The 17,771-nt window shown below is 52.8% G+C and overlaps 5 protein-coding genes across 5 annotated transcripts; 2 read left to right on the forward strand and 3 right to left on the reverse strand.

Annotated features, from left to right (window-relative positions):
- Positions 1-115: 115 nt before the first annotated feature.
- On the reverse strand, positions 116-1,893 carry JN550_009010 (uncharacterized protein; the record flags this gene model as incomplete). The annotated part of the gene is made up of 2 exons (XM_049321035.1): positions 116-1,617; positions 1,677-1,893. The coding sequence occupies 2 exons, from the start codon at positions 1,891-1,893 to the stop codon at positions 116-118; spliced, it is 1,719 nt and encodes a 572-aa protein (XP_049169126.1).
- Positions 1,894-3,080: 1,187 nt separating this feature from the next.
- JN550_009011 (uncharacterized protein) lies at positions 3,081-4,439 on the forward strand (the record flags this gene model as incomplete). The annotated part of the gene is made up of 4 exons (XM_049321036.1): positions 3,081-3,331; positions 3,388-3,820; positions 3,880-4,348; positions 4,399-4,439. 4 exons carry the CDS (start codon positions 3,081-3,083, stop codon positions 4,437-4,439), a joined length of 1,194 nt encoding a protein of 397 aa, XP_049169127.1.
- A 565-nt stretch (positions 4,440-5,004) lies between these two features.
- Positions 5,005-6,735, reverse strand: JN550_009012 (uncharacterized protein; the record flags this gene model as incomplete). The annotated part of the gene is made up of 7 exons (XM_049321037.1): positions 5,005-5,142; positions 5,214-5,868; positions 5,928-6,030; positions 6,082-6,100; positions 6,165-6,276; positions 6,357-6,496; positions 6,619-6,735. 7 exons carry the CDS (start codon positions 6,733-6,735, stop codon positions 5,005-5,007), a joined length of 1,284 nt encoding a protein of 427 aa, XP_049169128.1.
- Positions 6,736-8,452: 1,717 nt separating this feature from the next.
- On the reverse strand, positions 8,453-9,178 carry JN550_009013 (uncharacterized protein; the record flags this gene model as incomplete). The annotated part of the gene is made up of 1 exon (XM_049321039.1): positions 8,453-9,178. One exon carries the CDS (start codon positions 9,176-9,178, stop codon positions 8,453-8,455), a length of 726 nt encoding a protein of 241 aa, XP_049169129.1.
- Positions 9,179-10,474: 1,296 nt separating this feature from the next.
- JN550_009014 (uncharacterized protein) lies at positions 10,475-17,673 on the forward strand (the record flags this gene model as incomplete). The annotated part of the gene is made up of 10 exons (XM_049321040.1): positions 10,475-10,660; positions 10,757-10,843; positions 10,907-10,964; positions 11,019-11,203; positions 11,261-11,352; positions 11,424-11,796; positions 11,850-12,002; positions 12,051-12,798; positions 12,866-16,506; positions 16,558-17,673. 10 exons carry the CDS (start codon positions 10,475-10,477, stop codon positions 17,671-17,673), a joined length of 6,639 nt encoding a protein of 2,212 aa, XP_049169130.1.
- Positions 17,674-17,771: the final 98 nt, after the last annotated feature.

The raw sequence follows: 17,771 nt of genomic DNA on the forward strand, positions 1-17,771 counted from the left end.
GAAGCTTTTGTATCTTTCTCTACTGTGTGTTCACCCAGGCCACACCTTGAGTGGTGCGCCGAGCCGTAGGATCGTCCTGTAGAGTAGCCAGTCCCCAAGGCCCCGAGACCGACAGTTAGTTCAACATTCGCACTAAAGTAACCTCGACTTCGGTGTTATGTAAAGGCCAAATCGAGAGGTCCCAGTTGAACATGTACCTCCCAACCAGCGTTTGATCATCGTGGCTAATAGTGGTCCATCGATGGCCATCAAATGCCTTCTTCATAGCAAACATAAGCTCTCCGCTGTAATCCTCTCGGAACAAAGCTCCTTCCACCATGTTTTCGGGCCCGTCTCCTCTGAACCGAACTGAAACACTGGCCGAGTTGGTGTTTACTGGTTTCATCCAACTTGGACGCGATTGACCACTGGTTAGTTGTAAGTAGAGGCAGTGTTTTTGATTGGTGAAAATCAAGACAACATTGGCAAGCTGGCCACAAGGTTCGCCCACCGCACCCAACGTATGTGCTCTATATCCCTTCTTCGAGGAAAAGGCGTACGGCTCAAATCCCGTTGGCGGGTAGCAACTACTCAACTTCCATCCTTCCTCCTCCCATGCCGGTCCACTCAACACAAGGTCCCAGGGCAGCCAAGAACTGCCCAGTCTTGTATGCATCCGTGAAAGATGATCAACCTGCAAATCAAAGTCGCGTATGTAAATTTGTCTGCGTTCCCATTCCCAATGGTTTACCAATCCCATTTCAATGGTAACAACAGCAGAACCGGGAGCGCGCGCAAAAAGATTTGACTCCGGTCCAGTGGGAATAAGGTGCAATGCGAACTGCCTCCCGTTCAGTGTAAAGGCATCCAGAAGACCAAGATATGTCTTGGGGTCTCCAAAAAGCTCTTTGATTGGCATCGCTATATGTAGCCCCTGGTTGGTTACCGTGCTGTGTGTGGCTAAACGGCCTTGTCTTTCTCTTACATATGTCGACGGGTTTCTAGGCTCCAATATTGGGTTGATGTCCGCAAAGTCTTTGACTGAGGCAGCAAGATATCCGGGCCAGCTTGAGTATCGATGATTATATCCCCAAGCCAGAATGGACTGATCTGTAGAACTTCGGATTATTTCCTCCTGCAGTCGACGCATGGCACGGGGCCCTTCACCGTACATCAATGGCATGTTGATCTGGAATAACCCCATTAGGCAATATGCTTCATCTTCAACTCTGGTCGTTTTCCTTTTGGATGCCCAGGACATGCGCGTCGCAACACTGTATTGAAATACGGTGGTACTGTGGTCGATCACCGACACCGGGATACCTGTTATGGTTTCTACCACCCGCATCACCCTCGCCGATTGTCTTAGTTTCCCAACTTTACCAAGCTTCGTTACGCTTGGCCTAAGTAAGTCCCATGAGGCTGAAAAGAATAGTCGTTTCCGAGAAGCAATTAGTTCCTGTAGCGTCCATCCGCGATTGAACCACCGACTCTTGCAGAAAGCGGAGGCGGGATGCACCACATCGTCATCAGTTGGTACGTCGTCGAGATAGATATAGCAGACATCGGACCCCTGGTACCATGAGAACATCGAGTTAATTGCCTCGGAGAGTTCTGCACTGCTGCTCTTATCAATGCCTGTCCAAGAATCATCAGTCCTGGCGCGTGAAGGATGCACCTCCCGAGAGTCAACATACAGCAAGTGTCGATCCATACATAACCATACCCATTCTCTGAGGCTCGCTTGCAAAATCCGTCTAGTTTCGAGTAACCTTCTTTGAACCTTTCGGCTGTCCCGTTCTGCAGATCATTGAATGTGATCTCCTCATTACCCCACGTGTGCGATAGAATAGCATATTTTGGAACTGGATTCGGCTCCTCCAATTGCCTGGTCTCCGTGTTGAGGAGTCGCATAGTTTTGGCTTCGACCTGCTTACGGAACTGATCTCGTACCACTCAAGCTCATGAGTGTATTGGATTGTGTGAGGCATATTTGTGGATGTCGTCGGCAAGCTGCTCTGGATGCAGCTGCAGTCAGACACGTGATGGCAAGTGAGGCGGCGAAGGTGACACAACACCGCTAAGCTGCAATGCTCATTGGATGAACTCCCAACCCCTCTCCTCGCGAGAATCAGCTGAAAATCTAACCGACAGAGAGGCCATATAGATAAATATCTCCCCACAGCACAGGACAGACATTATAGTTCTGTATCAGTAAACTTTGCCAAATTAGGAACGGAAACCAGACCCTGCTGGCTGGGAATTCTCGTGTAGAAGTGCGTAGCTTATAGGCACCTAACGTAATGAACAAAACAAAACCTGATTGAAAGTTGATAAATCGACTCGTTCAAAATGTACTTAGGATCTCAAGGTTGAATTGCGGGATGCCAAGCGCTGAATATAATCAAAACAGCTTAATGGCTCGTGATGTGAAGGCAAGGATATTCCGACCATTAAAAGGACACCGACCTTCCCAGCGATCAGATATTTCACACAATCATGTCCAATCTATTTAATGCAATAGGCCAAATACTGTACCATAAACTTACCACTAGTTTAGTGACCTGTATTGCTGCAGCAATGCCAAGACCTCCGCACTTGTGTTCCTTGCATTTGCTCTCCAACATAGATTCCATCTCAACAAATCAGTTAAATGGTTCAGTTAAAGGGAGAAAAAATTTGAAGGTGTTTTCATGATAAACAATTTCAGGTCGCGTTGAGTCCGAGTCGCTCAAAGGCGAGTCTACGTTTATATGGGGCACTCTGTTCGTGTTCGTATTCGGCCGTGACCTAAAGTCGTTGGCTATAAGGGCTTTTCACTAAAATTCAAAATCACTTAAAGGTCAATACGCAGTTTCCAATACTCGATTTCAACGATGCGAATCTCTGCATTGTCTGGTGCTGGCTACCTAGCTGGTTTGAAACGTTTATCTACGGACTTCGGAAACATCCTTGCACTCAAAGCCGGTAAACTGGAGAACTACTGTCAGCAACCTTGCAAATCCTCCGGCGTGGCATGTTCTGTTGAACTCATCTCTCTAAAATAAAAATTTACCCTCCTTTCCCAAGTCCTCGTCAACACAAACCAAGGGCTCCGCAAGATGTTCAAAATCATCGCGCCGATTCTGGCGCTCTTGGGCGCCATCGTCTACCAGCTTGAGCTTCCGCGTATGGTCCGCATATTCATTGGCGTCGGGCACACTGCTGAACCACTGAGCTCCTTCCCGTACACTTGTCGCCGCATATACCACAAAGGCATGGAGGCATGTGAGGACATGTGGCTATCCCAGTCGACCCGGCAGCTATTCCTAGCCTGTTCCGACCCGCTTGCGCGGGCACAATGGATGCCCAAGTAAGCACACTGCTCCGGATGCACCGGGACGATGCTAACGGGCTCTGGAATGACAGCATGTTACACTTCAACGTGTCTGGACGCGGTCTGAATGATGCAATCGTCGTGGTTGACATAGATGAAATGTCGCCTGACAAGTTGAAACCCCGTGTGCTGGAGACACCTGGGTTCCCTGGGACGAACGGTGACGGTCGCTTGCACCTGGTAGGACTGACGGGCGTCGACGATTCCGATGGCAATGTACGGCTCTGGGTGATCAATGCCAAGCCATCCGTTGATCCTATGAGTGGGGAGTTCTCGGACAACTCCAAAGTCGGAGGCAACAGCACGGTCGAGCTGTTCCGCGCAGGCCCGTACGCAAGTAGTCTCGACCATGTGAAGACTTTTGCGCACTCACAGATTGCCACGCCAAACAATGTTGCGCCTGTCGGTGATCAGGGCAACTCCTTCTACTTCACGAATGACCACGGCGTTACAAAGACTGGAATAGTGAGCTTTGATACCTGAGTTGTTCCGAGCTTTCAATATGTTCCTAATTACAATTATAGATGGGCCATCTTGCACCAGTACTTGGAGGTGGCGATGTGTCGTTCTGCGATGATACAACCTGCAAAGAGGTGGCAAGGGGACTGAAGTTCCCGAATGGCCTTGCCAAGGGCCACGACGGCTTGATTTATGTTCCCAGCTCTATTCTCGGCGTCATCGATGTGTTTGAGCCCCAATCTAACGGAAACCTAACAAAAGTTGATCAGATCGACGTTGGCTACTCCTTGGATAACCTCGCCGTCGATTCTGATGGCGAGATTTTCGCCGCCGTCATTACAGACACATTCAAGTTCTTTGCCGCGAACAATGATCCGTACGGCAAGGACGCACCCACCGCCGCGGTCCGGATCCACAAAGGCCTCGACGGGCGATACAAAGTTGCCAAGGTCATTGAGGATAGTCTGGCCGAGGTCCTACCAGCGAGCACTGCCGTCGTCCATGACCCCAAGACTGGGAAACTTTTCTTTAGCGGTAAGCTGACGATAGTTCTCAAATAAGGCTGTAGTAACTGACAATCTCAGGTGTCTCCTCGCCCTTTGTTGGCGTTTGCGAACCCAAATAGTTGTATCATGCAATTCCACTAGTGCTAGTCGTGGATTTTGACGCGCTCATACAGACTCCGGCCATGGTGAAGAGGCGAACAATGGAGTTTCTGGTATGAGAGTTATGTGACGTCGGCTTATCAAAAGCTATGTAGGATAGGGGGTTTTCAGCACTTCGGTGGATTCTATCACAGAACAGTGAACATGCGAGATTTCATAGTTGCACACCTAAAAACTCGCCGTTGCCTTCTGGAGGACTATCTCTTGTGGATCCAGACATATCACCGATGAGCTATAGGCCTCTCGTACGAAATGACCAGGAAACCGCTAGTAAGTAGTGGGCGATGTGAATCTTAATGCGTCTAATCTTGTGCACTCTATCTATTCGTAATCATATCTTCAATGTCAAGAAATGCCTTGGGGAATCTTCGATCGGGTCGGTCGATCCAAATCTGACTCCAAACTCCTCACTGACATGGCACTACGTGAGTCGGTCACGTTGCGTCCCTTTTATATGGCAGAACTCCCTCGCTGTTTTGAAATCGAATCCCCCTTTTTCTCTGACACCAATTGACACTTCACTGGTTAGCCTTGCCCGTATTCTGGGTCGAGACAGACAGTGTAGAAGTTGATGGCCTTTCCCCCTTCACCATAGACGAGACGGTGCGAGCTGACGACGAGATGGACGAACCCTCCCGAGGTTTCTGGCAGTAGACCGTCATTCTGGTATCGGTTAGCGTGATATTACCAGCTTTGGGCCGAGGGGACTCATACAAGGTGAGGAATCCGTGTACTTTCTCATCGGCAACTTCTCTCTTCAGTCCAGCGAGAAGCTCCCGGACTTGGTTCTCTGGCCAGCCAAGCGCACCAGTGAACACTGGTAGCGTCGCCCCCTCAAGGAAGGTTTGCACATTCTCAGCCATCATGGAGCCCTGCTTCTGCAGCCGCTTCCCTGGTGGCCACGGATTTATGGGCACGGGATACTTCCTCTCTGTGACGTTGTTGCAACCCTTGGCTTCCATGATGGGCTTCCAGGCTAGCTGATACATCGGTGTCGTCCCGAAGGTCCGCAGGCCTTTCTTGAAAGCATGGTTCCAGACATTGAACTTGTCAAGGGAATGATTCGGGGATTGGAACTTGATAAGCCATTCTGTAATCTCGACCCAGCCCCCCGGTTTCAAATGATCATATATGGTGTCGAACAGCTTTTGTTTGCCGATTGGCAGTTCACCTACCATGCGCATATGGATGAAGTCAAAGGTTCCGCCGTAATTCCACGGCTGGGAGGCATCAGAGACTTCAAACCGACAGTTTGGCAGATGATAGGGAGCTCGCACGGGGTCAACATCTATGCCTAGCACCTGGGCATCAGGATATCTTTGCGCTAATGACGGCGAGTTAGCAGCAAGCCCAAAGCCAAGATACGGAAGGTAGCGACTTGCCAAGTTGCTGCTTAGAGTCAGTAGGTTAACTTGGTACAACATAGGACGTCCCGACTTACAAGACACCAGACGCCAGGCCCACAGCCGATATCCAACGCTTTCTTGGGCCGCACAGGGCTCAGGTGCAACCGCCCATCCAGCACGTCTAGGATGAGCTCATGTTGGAGTACTGTCAGGGTCAGTCAGTGGGGCCCGGGCAAGTTTGATGGAAGCTACCCACAATTTCTCTGCCTCTCAATCTACATAGGGCATGTCAGTGGATACGGTTGACGCAACTAGTGTGGGCCATCTTGGTGAACGCACCTCGTCGTTCGGCAAGAAGGCCCTGCCTCGGAAGCCTGCCCTCTTGTTGAAAGATCTCCCGAACTTCTTGGAGATATACCGGATGAATCGATTGGAGCTCTGGGTCGAGCTACTGCACCAAGGTGCTGTCAGTCAGCGAAGGGGAGCGGATCAACCTTGATAGGAATAGGGGGTTCCACTCTGTAGACTTACCGCTTTAGGATCGAGGTGGCAGTGGTAGCTGCGGGTGTGGCCTCGTCTGAAGAGTCCTCGGCTGGGAAGTACTCCACCTCCTCGTGATCAGCAGCATCCTCCGCGCTTGACGCTGACAATCGATCGTCATCAGCGAGGATCTGAAGGTGTCCGACTTTAGCCTCAGGTCCAGTCCACATTCGCGATCCAAGCAAGCCCCCTCGGGTGGCAGTACGGTAGGTACAGGGTAAGGTTCGCCGGACAGGTTCTGACTTGTACTTACATCTGCGGCGGTTGGTCCATGTGACCCGGATGCATGGCCACTCTGCCGTGATGTCTGCTGCGTCGCGGGGGTGCCGGGGGGCGTCGAAGTAGCGGTGAAGACGTCGCTGCTACGCATGGTCGGAGGTCTGTCTCCTCTCAGCGAGGAGTCGTGGGACCATGACGATGCAGCCGTGTCATTTGATGGTCGAGTGCGCAGTTCGGCGGCGCTCTGTTTGCGTTTATCCATCCATTTGCTGACACCTCGGGCCGGTCCGAGGTGCCTCTTTTTAGGTCCCAACGGTCCCACGAGGATTGCAACGGTAGACTGGCCTTTTTTTAATTCTTTTGGAACTAGGCACAGAAACCAAGGAGGCAGGTCTGCGGCGCCGTCGGGTCGGTGGAGGAGTCCTGGTTTGAGTTTGGGAGGGTTGCTTGGACGTTGACTGGCGGTTTACGGGCCAAGTGCAAGGAAGAAGCGTCGAACGGCCATCTCGTTGGGTGCCATGTTCTTTTTTATCAAGCGCAAAGTCAGGGGCCTTGTCCCTGCAGCTGCGCGTGCTCCAGCCTCCAGGCCCGTCGCGAGATCAACAGGGAACCTCTCCAGTCGTCGTAGTCGGGTGCCCAGTTAATAGGGCTCAGACAGCAATAAGAGTGATGGGTTCCGACTGAGAACCAGCATCGAGTTCATGCCCGGTTGGGATTGGCCTGGGCGTCTAGCCCGGCGGCCAGCGTCCCATTGGCCTGGCGGTGCGCCGTACCCTTGCCGGCCCCTGGCCCCAGTCCCGCATGTCTCAGGGCTTGCACCCACGCCCAGCGACGCTCAGTGCTCTCTCTCACCCGTGGACCTCACCCGTGGACCTCACTGATACTGCCATGATGCCGTAATCCAGAATCCCAGAGTCCCAGATCCCATGCTGATTGCATCCCCGCGGGACCAGCAGCAGTGCTTCCGAGCCCGGGTCTCGCTCTGCTCTCCCCCTGCTCTCCCTCTGCCAGGTTCTCCCACGGCAAGGTTGCTTGGAAGCCAGGCCCAACGGGAACTCGAACCAGCCTGCAAACTGCAACTTCGTCCGTCACCAGGTTGGCCTGGGAGTCTTTCCCACCCCGCCCGACCCTCCTTGGCGAAACAGACAGCCCGGGTTGGGTTGTTGACCAAGTGGCCTGTTTCCCGCCGTTTTGCCGCTGAAACTTGCACGAACCAACAGCGGCATGCGAATCCCGGGCCAGGTCAACAGGTGAGCGAGCGAGCGATGAATCAAAGTGCCGCCCGCAGCGTGCGTGCAGTGACGACCAAACGACCCGCTCGGCACAAACAAGGTGCGAGGGGTGGCATCCTGGGTTCGGGGACTTGGCGCGTGGGATTCTGCTGCCGGTACCTCGTAACGTGCAGCGGGCGGAGGGCGTGTTTGCCAGCGATCACAACCCTCCCCAACTCAAGGTCCCCTCCTTGCGTCTCTCTGCCCTCCTTGCTTCCTTGCCTCCCATGCGCAACCAGGTGGCAAGCGTTGGCCGTCGCCAGGGTTCCCACATAAAAACGCAATCGCACCGGAGATGGACCTGGGCTCTGGCGGGAAAGCGTGTCGCCTACTCCGGAATTGGGAACAGTAGCCCGGGTCGACGTAAACTCTGTCTTTCGTGACCCGGCCCACGATGCATCTAGACACACTCTGCGTACTGGGACTGTTTGCTGTATTGATTACTTAAATTTAAATCCGGCACTCGACCCTGGACTGGACGCACGTGGGCGGCACAGAAAAAAATGCACGGCTGATCCATGCCTGCGGAGTAAAGTCCGAAGGCTTAAGCCGCAGCAAGTCCCGATTCGTCGTCCGCCAAGCTGCAAGCCAGATTTCCTAAACCGTACCCTCGGATCCTCGCGGCTTGGAGGCCTTGAACAGCAGCATCATGCCGACGACCTCCGTCTCCACGCACGCGAACTCCTGGTGGAGCACCCGCTCAAACACCTCCCGCTCGTCGTCCCAGTTGTTGAAGAAGTCCACCCAGTTGTAGAACTTGAGGTACAGGTGGCTGAACCACCCGGTCGTGTGCTTGCGCCCCAAAATGGTGCATCCCGTCAGGCTGCCGTCCTCCGTCAACAGCCGCGCATACGTCGGGATCGCATCCAGCTTCCTCAACCCCCCGGGCACGCAGTGGAAGAGGTTGAACATGGTGATGCTCTCATACGTCCCGCGGCTCTGCTCCAGCGACACGGGCAGCGGCGCCGTCACGTCTGCTTGCACGCAGTCGACCGACGTGTTTGGCGCCACGGACAGCACCCGGGCCTTGGCCGCGTTGAGCGACGTCTCATTGAAGTCCAGAAGCGTGACCTCGTGCTTTTCCTGGTTGCGGATAGGGCGCTTGAGAATGGTCGCAGGGAAGTATCCCGTGGCGACGCCAATGTCCATGTGACGTTGCGAGAAGTTGTCGCTAAAGAAGGGCACCAGTACCGAGTCGGTTGCGCAGCCCCACATGTATCGCATGTTGAAGCCCAGCACATAGTGGTCGTACACGCCCGCCAGGAACGACCGCGAGTAGACGCTCTTGTATACACGGGCTTTGGACTCGTCCGAGTCGGCCATGATGGTCAGTCAGTATGCGATGAGACGCTTCAGGTAATGGTGGTATAGAAAACCAGTGAGCAGGACCCGGAACAAGCAGCCTGCGTGCTAGTGTCCTGTCTTTATCCACCTGGGTTTGGGTTGGCTGGTTGTCGTCGGTTCGGCTACGGATTTCAGGCAGAGAGTGGTTGTCGTTGTGCAACTGAACAGCACGGCAATTGGGTAACAACACCGGCTCTCTCCTGATAGATAAAACCCTCAAGGTGGGAGACCTCGGCTGTTATGGAGTGACAGCATGCCTTCTTCTTGACCATTGACTGGTGATGCATTCCTCTTGGGTAATCGGGGTTTGGTCCGCACCCGTAAGACCGGTGGGCTGCCGCCATGGAGCTCCGATGCATAGTGAGGAACCGAACGGGTAGAGTCGTATGGGACCGGCATGCAACACATTTCGAGTCGGCCAATCCGCTGGCACGTACTAGGACCCTGTTCCCTGAACAAGAAATAGATATGCGGCAATGGCGTCGCAGCTGCATGTGCATGGGACTACTGTTGTACAACACGTAATGTACAGTAATGGCCATGCTGCGGAAATGGTCTCTTGCAGTCTGCATGATGCACTTTGATAGCGCTAATGCGATGACCCTGGCCGCCTCGCGAGCTGCTAGACTTGTTATGAGCTTATACATGCCAGGAAAACAGGGCCGCTGCAGGCGGGGAACTGCCGACCTCTATAATAAATGGCATCAGATCATGAGCCATGGCATTGTGTAGGGACGCATGCCACATCACGCCCTAACTATATAGGGAGCATTATACTTAAGTTGCGCATTAGTGGTCTTGGATACCATGAAGCAGTCTATAGTTAAGCCCAGATCAGTAGTAGCTCCGATACTTTTCCGTGTGACAGACATCTGTGTATGAGCCCGTTTCTAGGCATTCGTGGCCAACCACTCATTCACCCATGCTTAGCTTCCGGTGCGGATGCTAATGATGCAAGAAATGCTATGGCCAATGAAATACTCGGAAAATTTATGGGCTCAACTCGGTATATCCAATACCATGGTGAAACGGTGCGGGTCAAGCACGACGACCTCCAGAAAAGGGAATCCTTACAGTGGCAATACGTGTACGTGATCGGTATGGTAATTGGAACTCGCGAGGGGTCGGATTCCAGATTCGGCCCGCTGTTGCTCGAAAGGGAGAGTTATTATGGATAACAGATAAGGTGGGCTTACCGAAGAGGCATTATTAATGGCTCGATGTGGCCGCACTGCAAATGCAGCACCCGTAGAGTCTCCTGCAATTCATTTCAACATGAAGGGCACAAAGAGCACGCCTATAGCCATCATTGGCATGGCCTGCCGGTTCCCTGGGCAGGTCGACACACCAGAAAAGCTGTGGGATGTTTGCGCCTCCGCTCGCAACACATGGTCAGAATGGCCAAAGCCACGTCTCAACGAGCGTGTTTTCCATCACCCACAAGCAGAGCATCTCGGAACTGTGAGTAGTTTTTGAGACTAGGCGTGTGTTGACTGCCAATGCGGTGTCCATGTGTAGCATCATGTAAGAGTATACACTGATATTCTGTTCGGTTAGTTTCACAGCCGTGGAGGTCATTTTCTTGACCAAGATCCATCCCTTTGGGATGCATCATTCTTCAACTTCACTGCAGACATGGCAAAGGTAAGAACAAGCAGAAACTCTGATTTAAGCCCAAGGAATAATAGTTTGACCGGGTATCAATAGGCCATGGACCCCCAGGTTAGAATTCTGTTAGAGACCGCGTTCGAGGCCTTTCAAACGGGTAAAGTTCACGCCATTCTGAACATACGGGAGCATGGTTGCTAAGACTAGACAGCGGGATTGCCACTAGAGAAGGTTGCTGGATCTCAAACAGCAGTGTTTGCTGGGTCCATGTTTCGGGATTACCACGATTTATTAATGAAAGACACTGAGAATCTGCCTCGGTACCATGTCACCGGCAATGCCGCAGCTTTCACAGCCAACAGACTCTCTCACTTCTTTGACCTGAGAGGTCCGAGTGTAAGTGTAGACACAGCTTGCTCTACAGCTCTTGCAGCTTTGCATCTGGCTTGTCAGAGTATACGCACTGGCGAATCCAAGATGGCAGTAGTGGGTGGTGCCAACCTCATACTGCACCCCGGGTCATCCATGAGCCTTTCGAATTTGGGGTAAGATTTTCGCTTAAAACGTGGTAGCTGAACATAAAGCTTGCAGTGAACTAATGAATCGATTTTGGTAGACTCACTGGTCATGATGGCAAGTCCTATAGCTTCGACGCCCGTGCTCAGGGGTATGGGCGTGGAGAGGGCATAGCCTGCCTTGTGCTGAAACCCCTAGAAGATGCGATCCGCGACGGTGATCCAATTCGCGCGGTGATACGCGAAACGGGAATGAACCAAGATGGGCGGACGCAAACCATTACAACACCGTCGCCAAAGGCTCAAGAAGAACTCATTCTGAGCTGCTATGACCGAGCTGGTCTTGACCCAAAAGACACCACTTACGTTGAAGCACATGGTACGGGGACTATTGCCGGCGATAGGATCGAACTCGGGGCACTTGGAGCTATAATTGGCAAGGGAAAGTCGGCCGACGACCCGTTGTACGTTGGGGTAAGAATTGCACAACAAATTGGCGGGGTGATCTAGTACTGACAGTTATATAGAGCGTCAAAGCCAACTTCGGCCACACTGAATCTACCAGCGGCCTTGCAGCGGTCATTAAAGTTGCCATGATGCTGGAACAGGGCCAAATACCTCCCCAGGCTCTCTTTGAGAACCACAACCCTCGGATTGACTTCAAGGCTCTGAACATCAAGGTAGGTCTATATTTCCAAATTCGTAAGGCCAATTCGCTAACCGGGTAGATTCCCACTGAATTGACACCATGGCCGGAAAACAAGCTACGCAGGGTGTCAATCAGCAACTTTGGGGCAGGTGGTGCAAACACCCATGTAATCATTGAAGATGCTCGATATTTCCTTTCCGTTACCAGAGAAGCAAATGGTTCAGCAGCAAACCAGGATTCTGAACATACTAATGACCACGTGGATGAGACTTCACAAACTCCGCCAACAACGCCCACGAGAACAAAGTTGTTCGAAGAAAGCTTGAGCAGTGGCCATAGGCTTGTCACCGATCTTCAGCTGAATGGAGTCCCGGACACCCCTCCTAAATCCCCCGTCAAAGCGGCAAATCATGACGATGTTATTGCTGCAATAACATCATCGTCAACGATCGTAACTTTGAGTGCGAGAGACGAAACGAGCCTACGGAACTATGTATCCAAGTTGGCGGACTTTCTGGATAACGCTGACCCCACTTGGACCCTTTTAGATTTGGCATACACGCTGAATCAAAAACGGTCGCACTTCCCCTGGAGAGTCGCAGCTCAAGGCTCGACGATTTCCGAGCTGCGAGATACTTTCAGAACTGGGCCTCTGAAGCCTCTTAATGCGTCGCAGGTTCCTCGGCTAGGCTTCGTCTTCACGGGGCAAGGCGCTCAGTGGTATGCCATGGGCCGGGAACTCATCTACACCTATCCTACATTCGCAGAAACCATGAAAAAGGGCGGCGACTTTATGCGTTCATTGGGAGCACAGTGGGATCCCATCGGTATGTTCCGTTCTTGCTTCTGAAAGTATGGTGGCCCACGGAGCCTTATACTGACTGAATCACGCAGAGGAACTCAGCAGGTCTAAGGAGGATACCAAACTAAACCATCCTTATCTAAGCTTTCCTATGTCAGTTCTCTTGCAGCTTGCTTTGGTTCAGCTACTACAGTCTTGGGGGATATCTCCGACTGCCACGACAGGCCACTCCAGTGGTGAGATTTCTGCAGCATACGCTGCTGGAGCTCTGAGCTTCGAACAAGCGCTCGCCGTCGCATACATCAGAGGTCGATTAACGTCCGACTTTGTGGAGTCCGGTGCTGCCAAGGGGGGCATGATGGCTGTGGCGACCAGCAAGGAGAAGGCGACCGAATACATCCAAGCTGTGCAAACTAATGGCACTGCAGTCATTGCCTGTATTAACAGTCCTTCCAGTATCACCATTTCAGGAGACCTTGGTACTTTGGAGAGAATAGAAGCTGCCGCAACTGCTGATAACATCCTTGCGCGGCGACTGAAAGTTCCAGCAGCCTATCATTCTGCTGAAATGGAGGCGTTGGCCGAGTCCTACCTAAATGCTCTCAACCCTCACTTCGAGGGTGAAAGCCCGTCTTCCTTTACCGCTACGTTCTCGTCACCGGTCACAGGAGCTCTTGTGGAAGGCCTTGCAGTTCTGTGCGATCCTAGTCACTGGGTACGAAACATGGTCCAGCCTGTGCTTTTCGACGACAGTTTAAGTGCTATGATCACCAGCAACGGGTCTGCCAAGGCTAGGAACAAGAGCTCCAACGTTGATATCCTCGTTGAACTTGGGCCTCATGGCACTCTTCAGGGACCTATTCGCCAGATTTTGGACGGTATGGGCTTGCAAGCCATGAAGTCAAACGTCACAACATGTCTCAAGAGAGGAGAGGATGCGGCCAGGACAGTCAAAGAACTGGCTATGTTGCTTCACTGCAAAGGGTCCCGCGTGGACTTGGAAAAAATAAACTTCCCAGCCAAGCAGGGAGCATTTACAGTGATACGGGACCTACCTGTCTACCAGTGGAATCACTCGGTGAGCTATTGGGACGCTCCGATATCCACCAATGACTACCTTCAGAGAAACCATGCGCGCCATGACCTCCTTGGAGTACGGGTGCAGGGTTTGAATCCAGAACAGGCGATATGGCGAAACACGATCCGTCTCTCAGATCTTCCATGGCTGCAGCACCATGTAGTGCAGTCAGAGATCTTGTACCCTGCCGCAGGGCTCATGGTAATGGTTGCGGAGGCTATGCGTCAACTCAACCCACTGGCAGACGAAATGGAAAATGGGTATCGCCTAAGCGAAGTCGACCTTTCAAAAGCCGTCATCATTCCTAACTCACAAGATGCTTTGGAAATCCAACTGGTAATCCGAAGCTCGTCCTCCCAAATATCGACTGAGGAAGAAATCAGAGAGTTTGTATTCTACAGCCGCAATCGTAGCGGCGACTGGACGAAGCATTGCCAAGGAAAGGTCTCCAAAGCACCAAGCCAACTAAAATCTTCCCCTGCCCCGGGGCTTGGCCTGGTACCAATGGATCTTGGGCATTTCTATAACTTTGTCGAGAGAACGGGTCCCACGCTGGGGCAACCTTTCCGGAATGTTACCAAGTTGGCGGGTGGAGGACGTGCTGCAGAGGCGACAATTACTGTGCCCGACAACTTGGCGATGATGCCGTACGCACATCAGTCCGACAATTTCATCCATCCCACTACTCTAGATGCTTGTTTCCATCCAGCATGGGCAACATTACCCGAGGCGATTGCCCGAAAGCTCGGGCTCTCAGTTCCAAGGAGTATCGAGAACCTCTTCATCAGCCCCAACGTCCCATCTACGCCAGGGGCTGAGCTTGGACTAACAGTATCGCTCGAGGAAGCGAGTCACGAGAGTTTCAAGGTCTCAATATCCCTCTTTCTCAGCGAAGACCCCATTAGAGCTCCCATTGTCCAAATTGACGGGCTACAAATGGTGTCAATCGCCCCTAACCCCGGTCCTTCTCCAACAGACGATCTTATGCTCCTCGAAACTGTGTGGCAACCGAGTCTAGACCTTTTGTCTGCAGGGGACCTTCAAAATCGCATTACCGAAGCCCCAAGCCCCACAGAGGTCATCGTTTTCGATGAACTCCAGACGGCCACAGTCAATGTCATACACGACGCACTCCAGCAGCTGACCCCCGAGGTCGAGAACAACCTCGAATGGCACCTCAAGAAGTACGTGTCATGGATGCGCGCCCAGGACAAAGAGTTCTACGCAGCGAGGGCCATACAAGATCCACAGACAAAACTCGACCTCTACAGTAGAGTAACGCCCTCTTGTGTCAATGGGCGTATGCTGGACTTGGTTGCCAAGAACCTACCCAACTTCCTGACGAAGGAGGCGGATCCCCTGGAGGTCATGGCCAAAGACGGGTTTCTCTCGGAATACTACGCGAACATGATCAAGCTCACGCGGTGCTTGAATCACGTGGAGAAGTATGTTAAGCTGTTCGCGCACCAAAATCCTGGTGCCCGTATCCTGGAAATAGGCGCGGGTACCGGCTCCTGCACCGAGCCGGCTCTCCGGGGATTGTCCGAAAACAGCGATGAGGGCGCTTTGCTAGCCGAGAAATATGTCTTCACGGACGTGTCTGCCGGCTTCTTTGAGGCAGCTGGTAAGCGGTTCAAGCCGTTTGCCAGCCAAATGCAGTTCCAGAAGCTCGACATCGAGCGCGATCCATTGGAACAGGGCTTTGAGGCAGGGGACTATGATCTTGTAATATCTTGCAACTGTCTCCATGCGACCACTAGCCTTGACCAGACGCTCAAGAATGTCAGGAAGCTCATGAAGCCGGGTGGAAAACTACTACTACTTGAGACGACAACCCCACATCTGGATCAAAGTCTCACATTCGGACTATTCGCCGGATGGTGGCTCAGTGAAGAGCAAGAGCGGAAAGACTCGCCACTTCTGAGTGCTCCTCGGTGGAGTGGTTTCTTGGCAAATGCTGGCTTCAGTGGTGTTGATGTTGCTTTGGGCGATGCTGGCAGTGCTGATGTCTCAAACTACTCGGCAATGGTCGCGACTGCTTTTGAGCAACCGGCTGTAAACGGTGCTTGGCACCCAAAGAGCATATCTTTACTTCGGTTGTCTTCAGTCACACCTACGTCTTCGGAAAAATCTCTGGACCTCCTCAAGGATTCGGTCGCTGCTTCTACCGGGGCCGATGTGTCGGTTATCGAGATTGGGCAGCCAATACCCAAGGACACACAGTGTGTTTGCATTGTGGCCTTGGACAGTGATGTGCTAGCCACTATGACAGCACAAGTCTTTGACCAACTGAAGCAGGCACTGCTGCAGACGGAAAAGGTTCTCTGGATATCTGCAGGTGCTACACACGATACCATTGCCCCAGCGGCCGCGCTGCATACTGGTCTGCTCAGAACACTGCGAATGGAACACGGCGTGGAGAAGTATACATCATTCGACTTGGATACAAACCTGGACATTGCGCATCCAGACGCGATCAGCGGAATCTGTAAAGTGCTTGGTCTTATGGAGTCACGAGAACAGGACGACCCGGACTACGAGCTTGCCCAGAGGGAAGGAGAAATATTGCTGCCTCGGCTACGTAGAAGTACGTCTCTCATCAGAGAGCTGGCTAGACTTCAGGAACAAGAGGTCGATATTAATGGACAAGAAATTGTAGGTGTTCGATGTCACTGGGACTTTGCTGCTGCTAACTCAACCCGACAGGCTGAGGCGCGGCCAAACACCATCGAGCTTGATTCTCGAGCAGCATACCTAGTGATAGGGGGACTGACAGGCGTTGGTCGCGAGATTCTCCGATGGCTGGCGTACAGGGGAGCGAAAAATCTTGTTCTAGTGTCCCGCAGTGCCGGCCAGAAGAACACGGAAGAACTCCAAGCTGAAATGCGAAGGATGGGAGTTAAGCTGATCCCTTGCGCCTGCGATATATCCAACCAAACAGACTTGGAAAGATTTATTGGCCTATGCAGAGCATTCATGCCGATCCGAGGAGTGATCAACTCTTCCCTTGCTCTAGAGGACTCGGCTTTCGACAGCATGACTTTAGACCAGTGGAACGTGCCCCTCGGGGCCAAATACCACGGCACAAGAAACCTGGATGGCCTGTTCCGAGGTTCTGATCTTCAGTTTTTCATTATGCTGTCATCCGTGACGGGAGTCCTCGGAAGCCACGGCCAGGCCAACTACACGGCAGGGTCGACATACCAAGACGCCATCGCGCGAAGCCGGGTCGCCAGGGGACTTCCTGGGGTTTCCATCGACCTTGGTACCGTCTTAGGCGCAGGCTATGTTGCAAGGACCGAGGGCGTCGCTGAGCGCGCTGGGAAAGCGGGTTGGAGAGCACACACCGTTGCCGAGGTGCTCCGGCTCGTGGAGCTCGCCATGTGCAACCCTCGGCAGCGCGAGATTGTCGCAGGCGTCGCAGGCTGGACAGCGCCAGAGCATGTAGCGTGGCGAAACGAGAGGCGGTTCACAGCATTACCGATCCGGGTTGGTGACGACTCCTCACGCGCGCCGGCCAAGGACACGAATGTGGCATCGTTGAGAGACCGCCTGAAGGGCGCGACCCTGGACTCAGCGCCGATTATTCTGGCCGACGCACTCACGATCCGGCTGGCGGACATGTTTGTGATCCCGGCCTCCGACATCAACCAGAGCCAGCCGCTGTCAGCGCTCGGCGTTGACTCCTTGGTTGCAGTTGAGCTGCGCAATTGGCTCTCGTCGAATGTGGCTTCGACGGTCACTATCTTTGACGTGACGCAGAGTAGCAGTCTCTTTGAGCTTGCTGAGAAGGTCGCCGTCAAATCCCAAAAAGGATCATGACGACCATGACGGGGTGCATTACCAGAATAGATAGATAGATAATCACATATTGTCGGACTCCTACTTCTTTCCCCTGACTCGTACATCCCGTCGTCTTC

Source organism: Neoarthrinium moseri, assembly GCF_022829205.1.
Source record: "Neoarthrinium moseri strain CBS 164.80 chromosome Unknown scaffold39_Wmoseri_CBS_16480, whole genome shotgun sequence".
NCBI classification, from domain to species: Eukaryota; Fungi; Ascomycota; class Sordariomycetes; order Amphisphaeriales; family Apiosporaceae; genus Neoarthrinium; species Neoarthrinium moseri.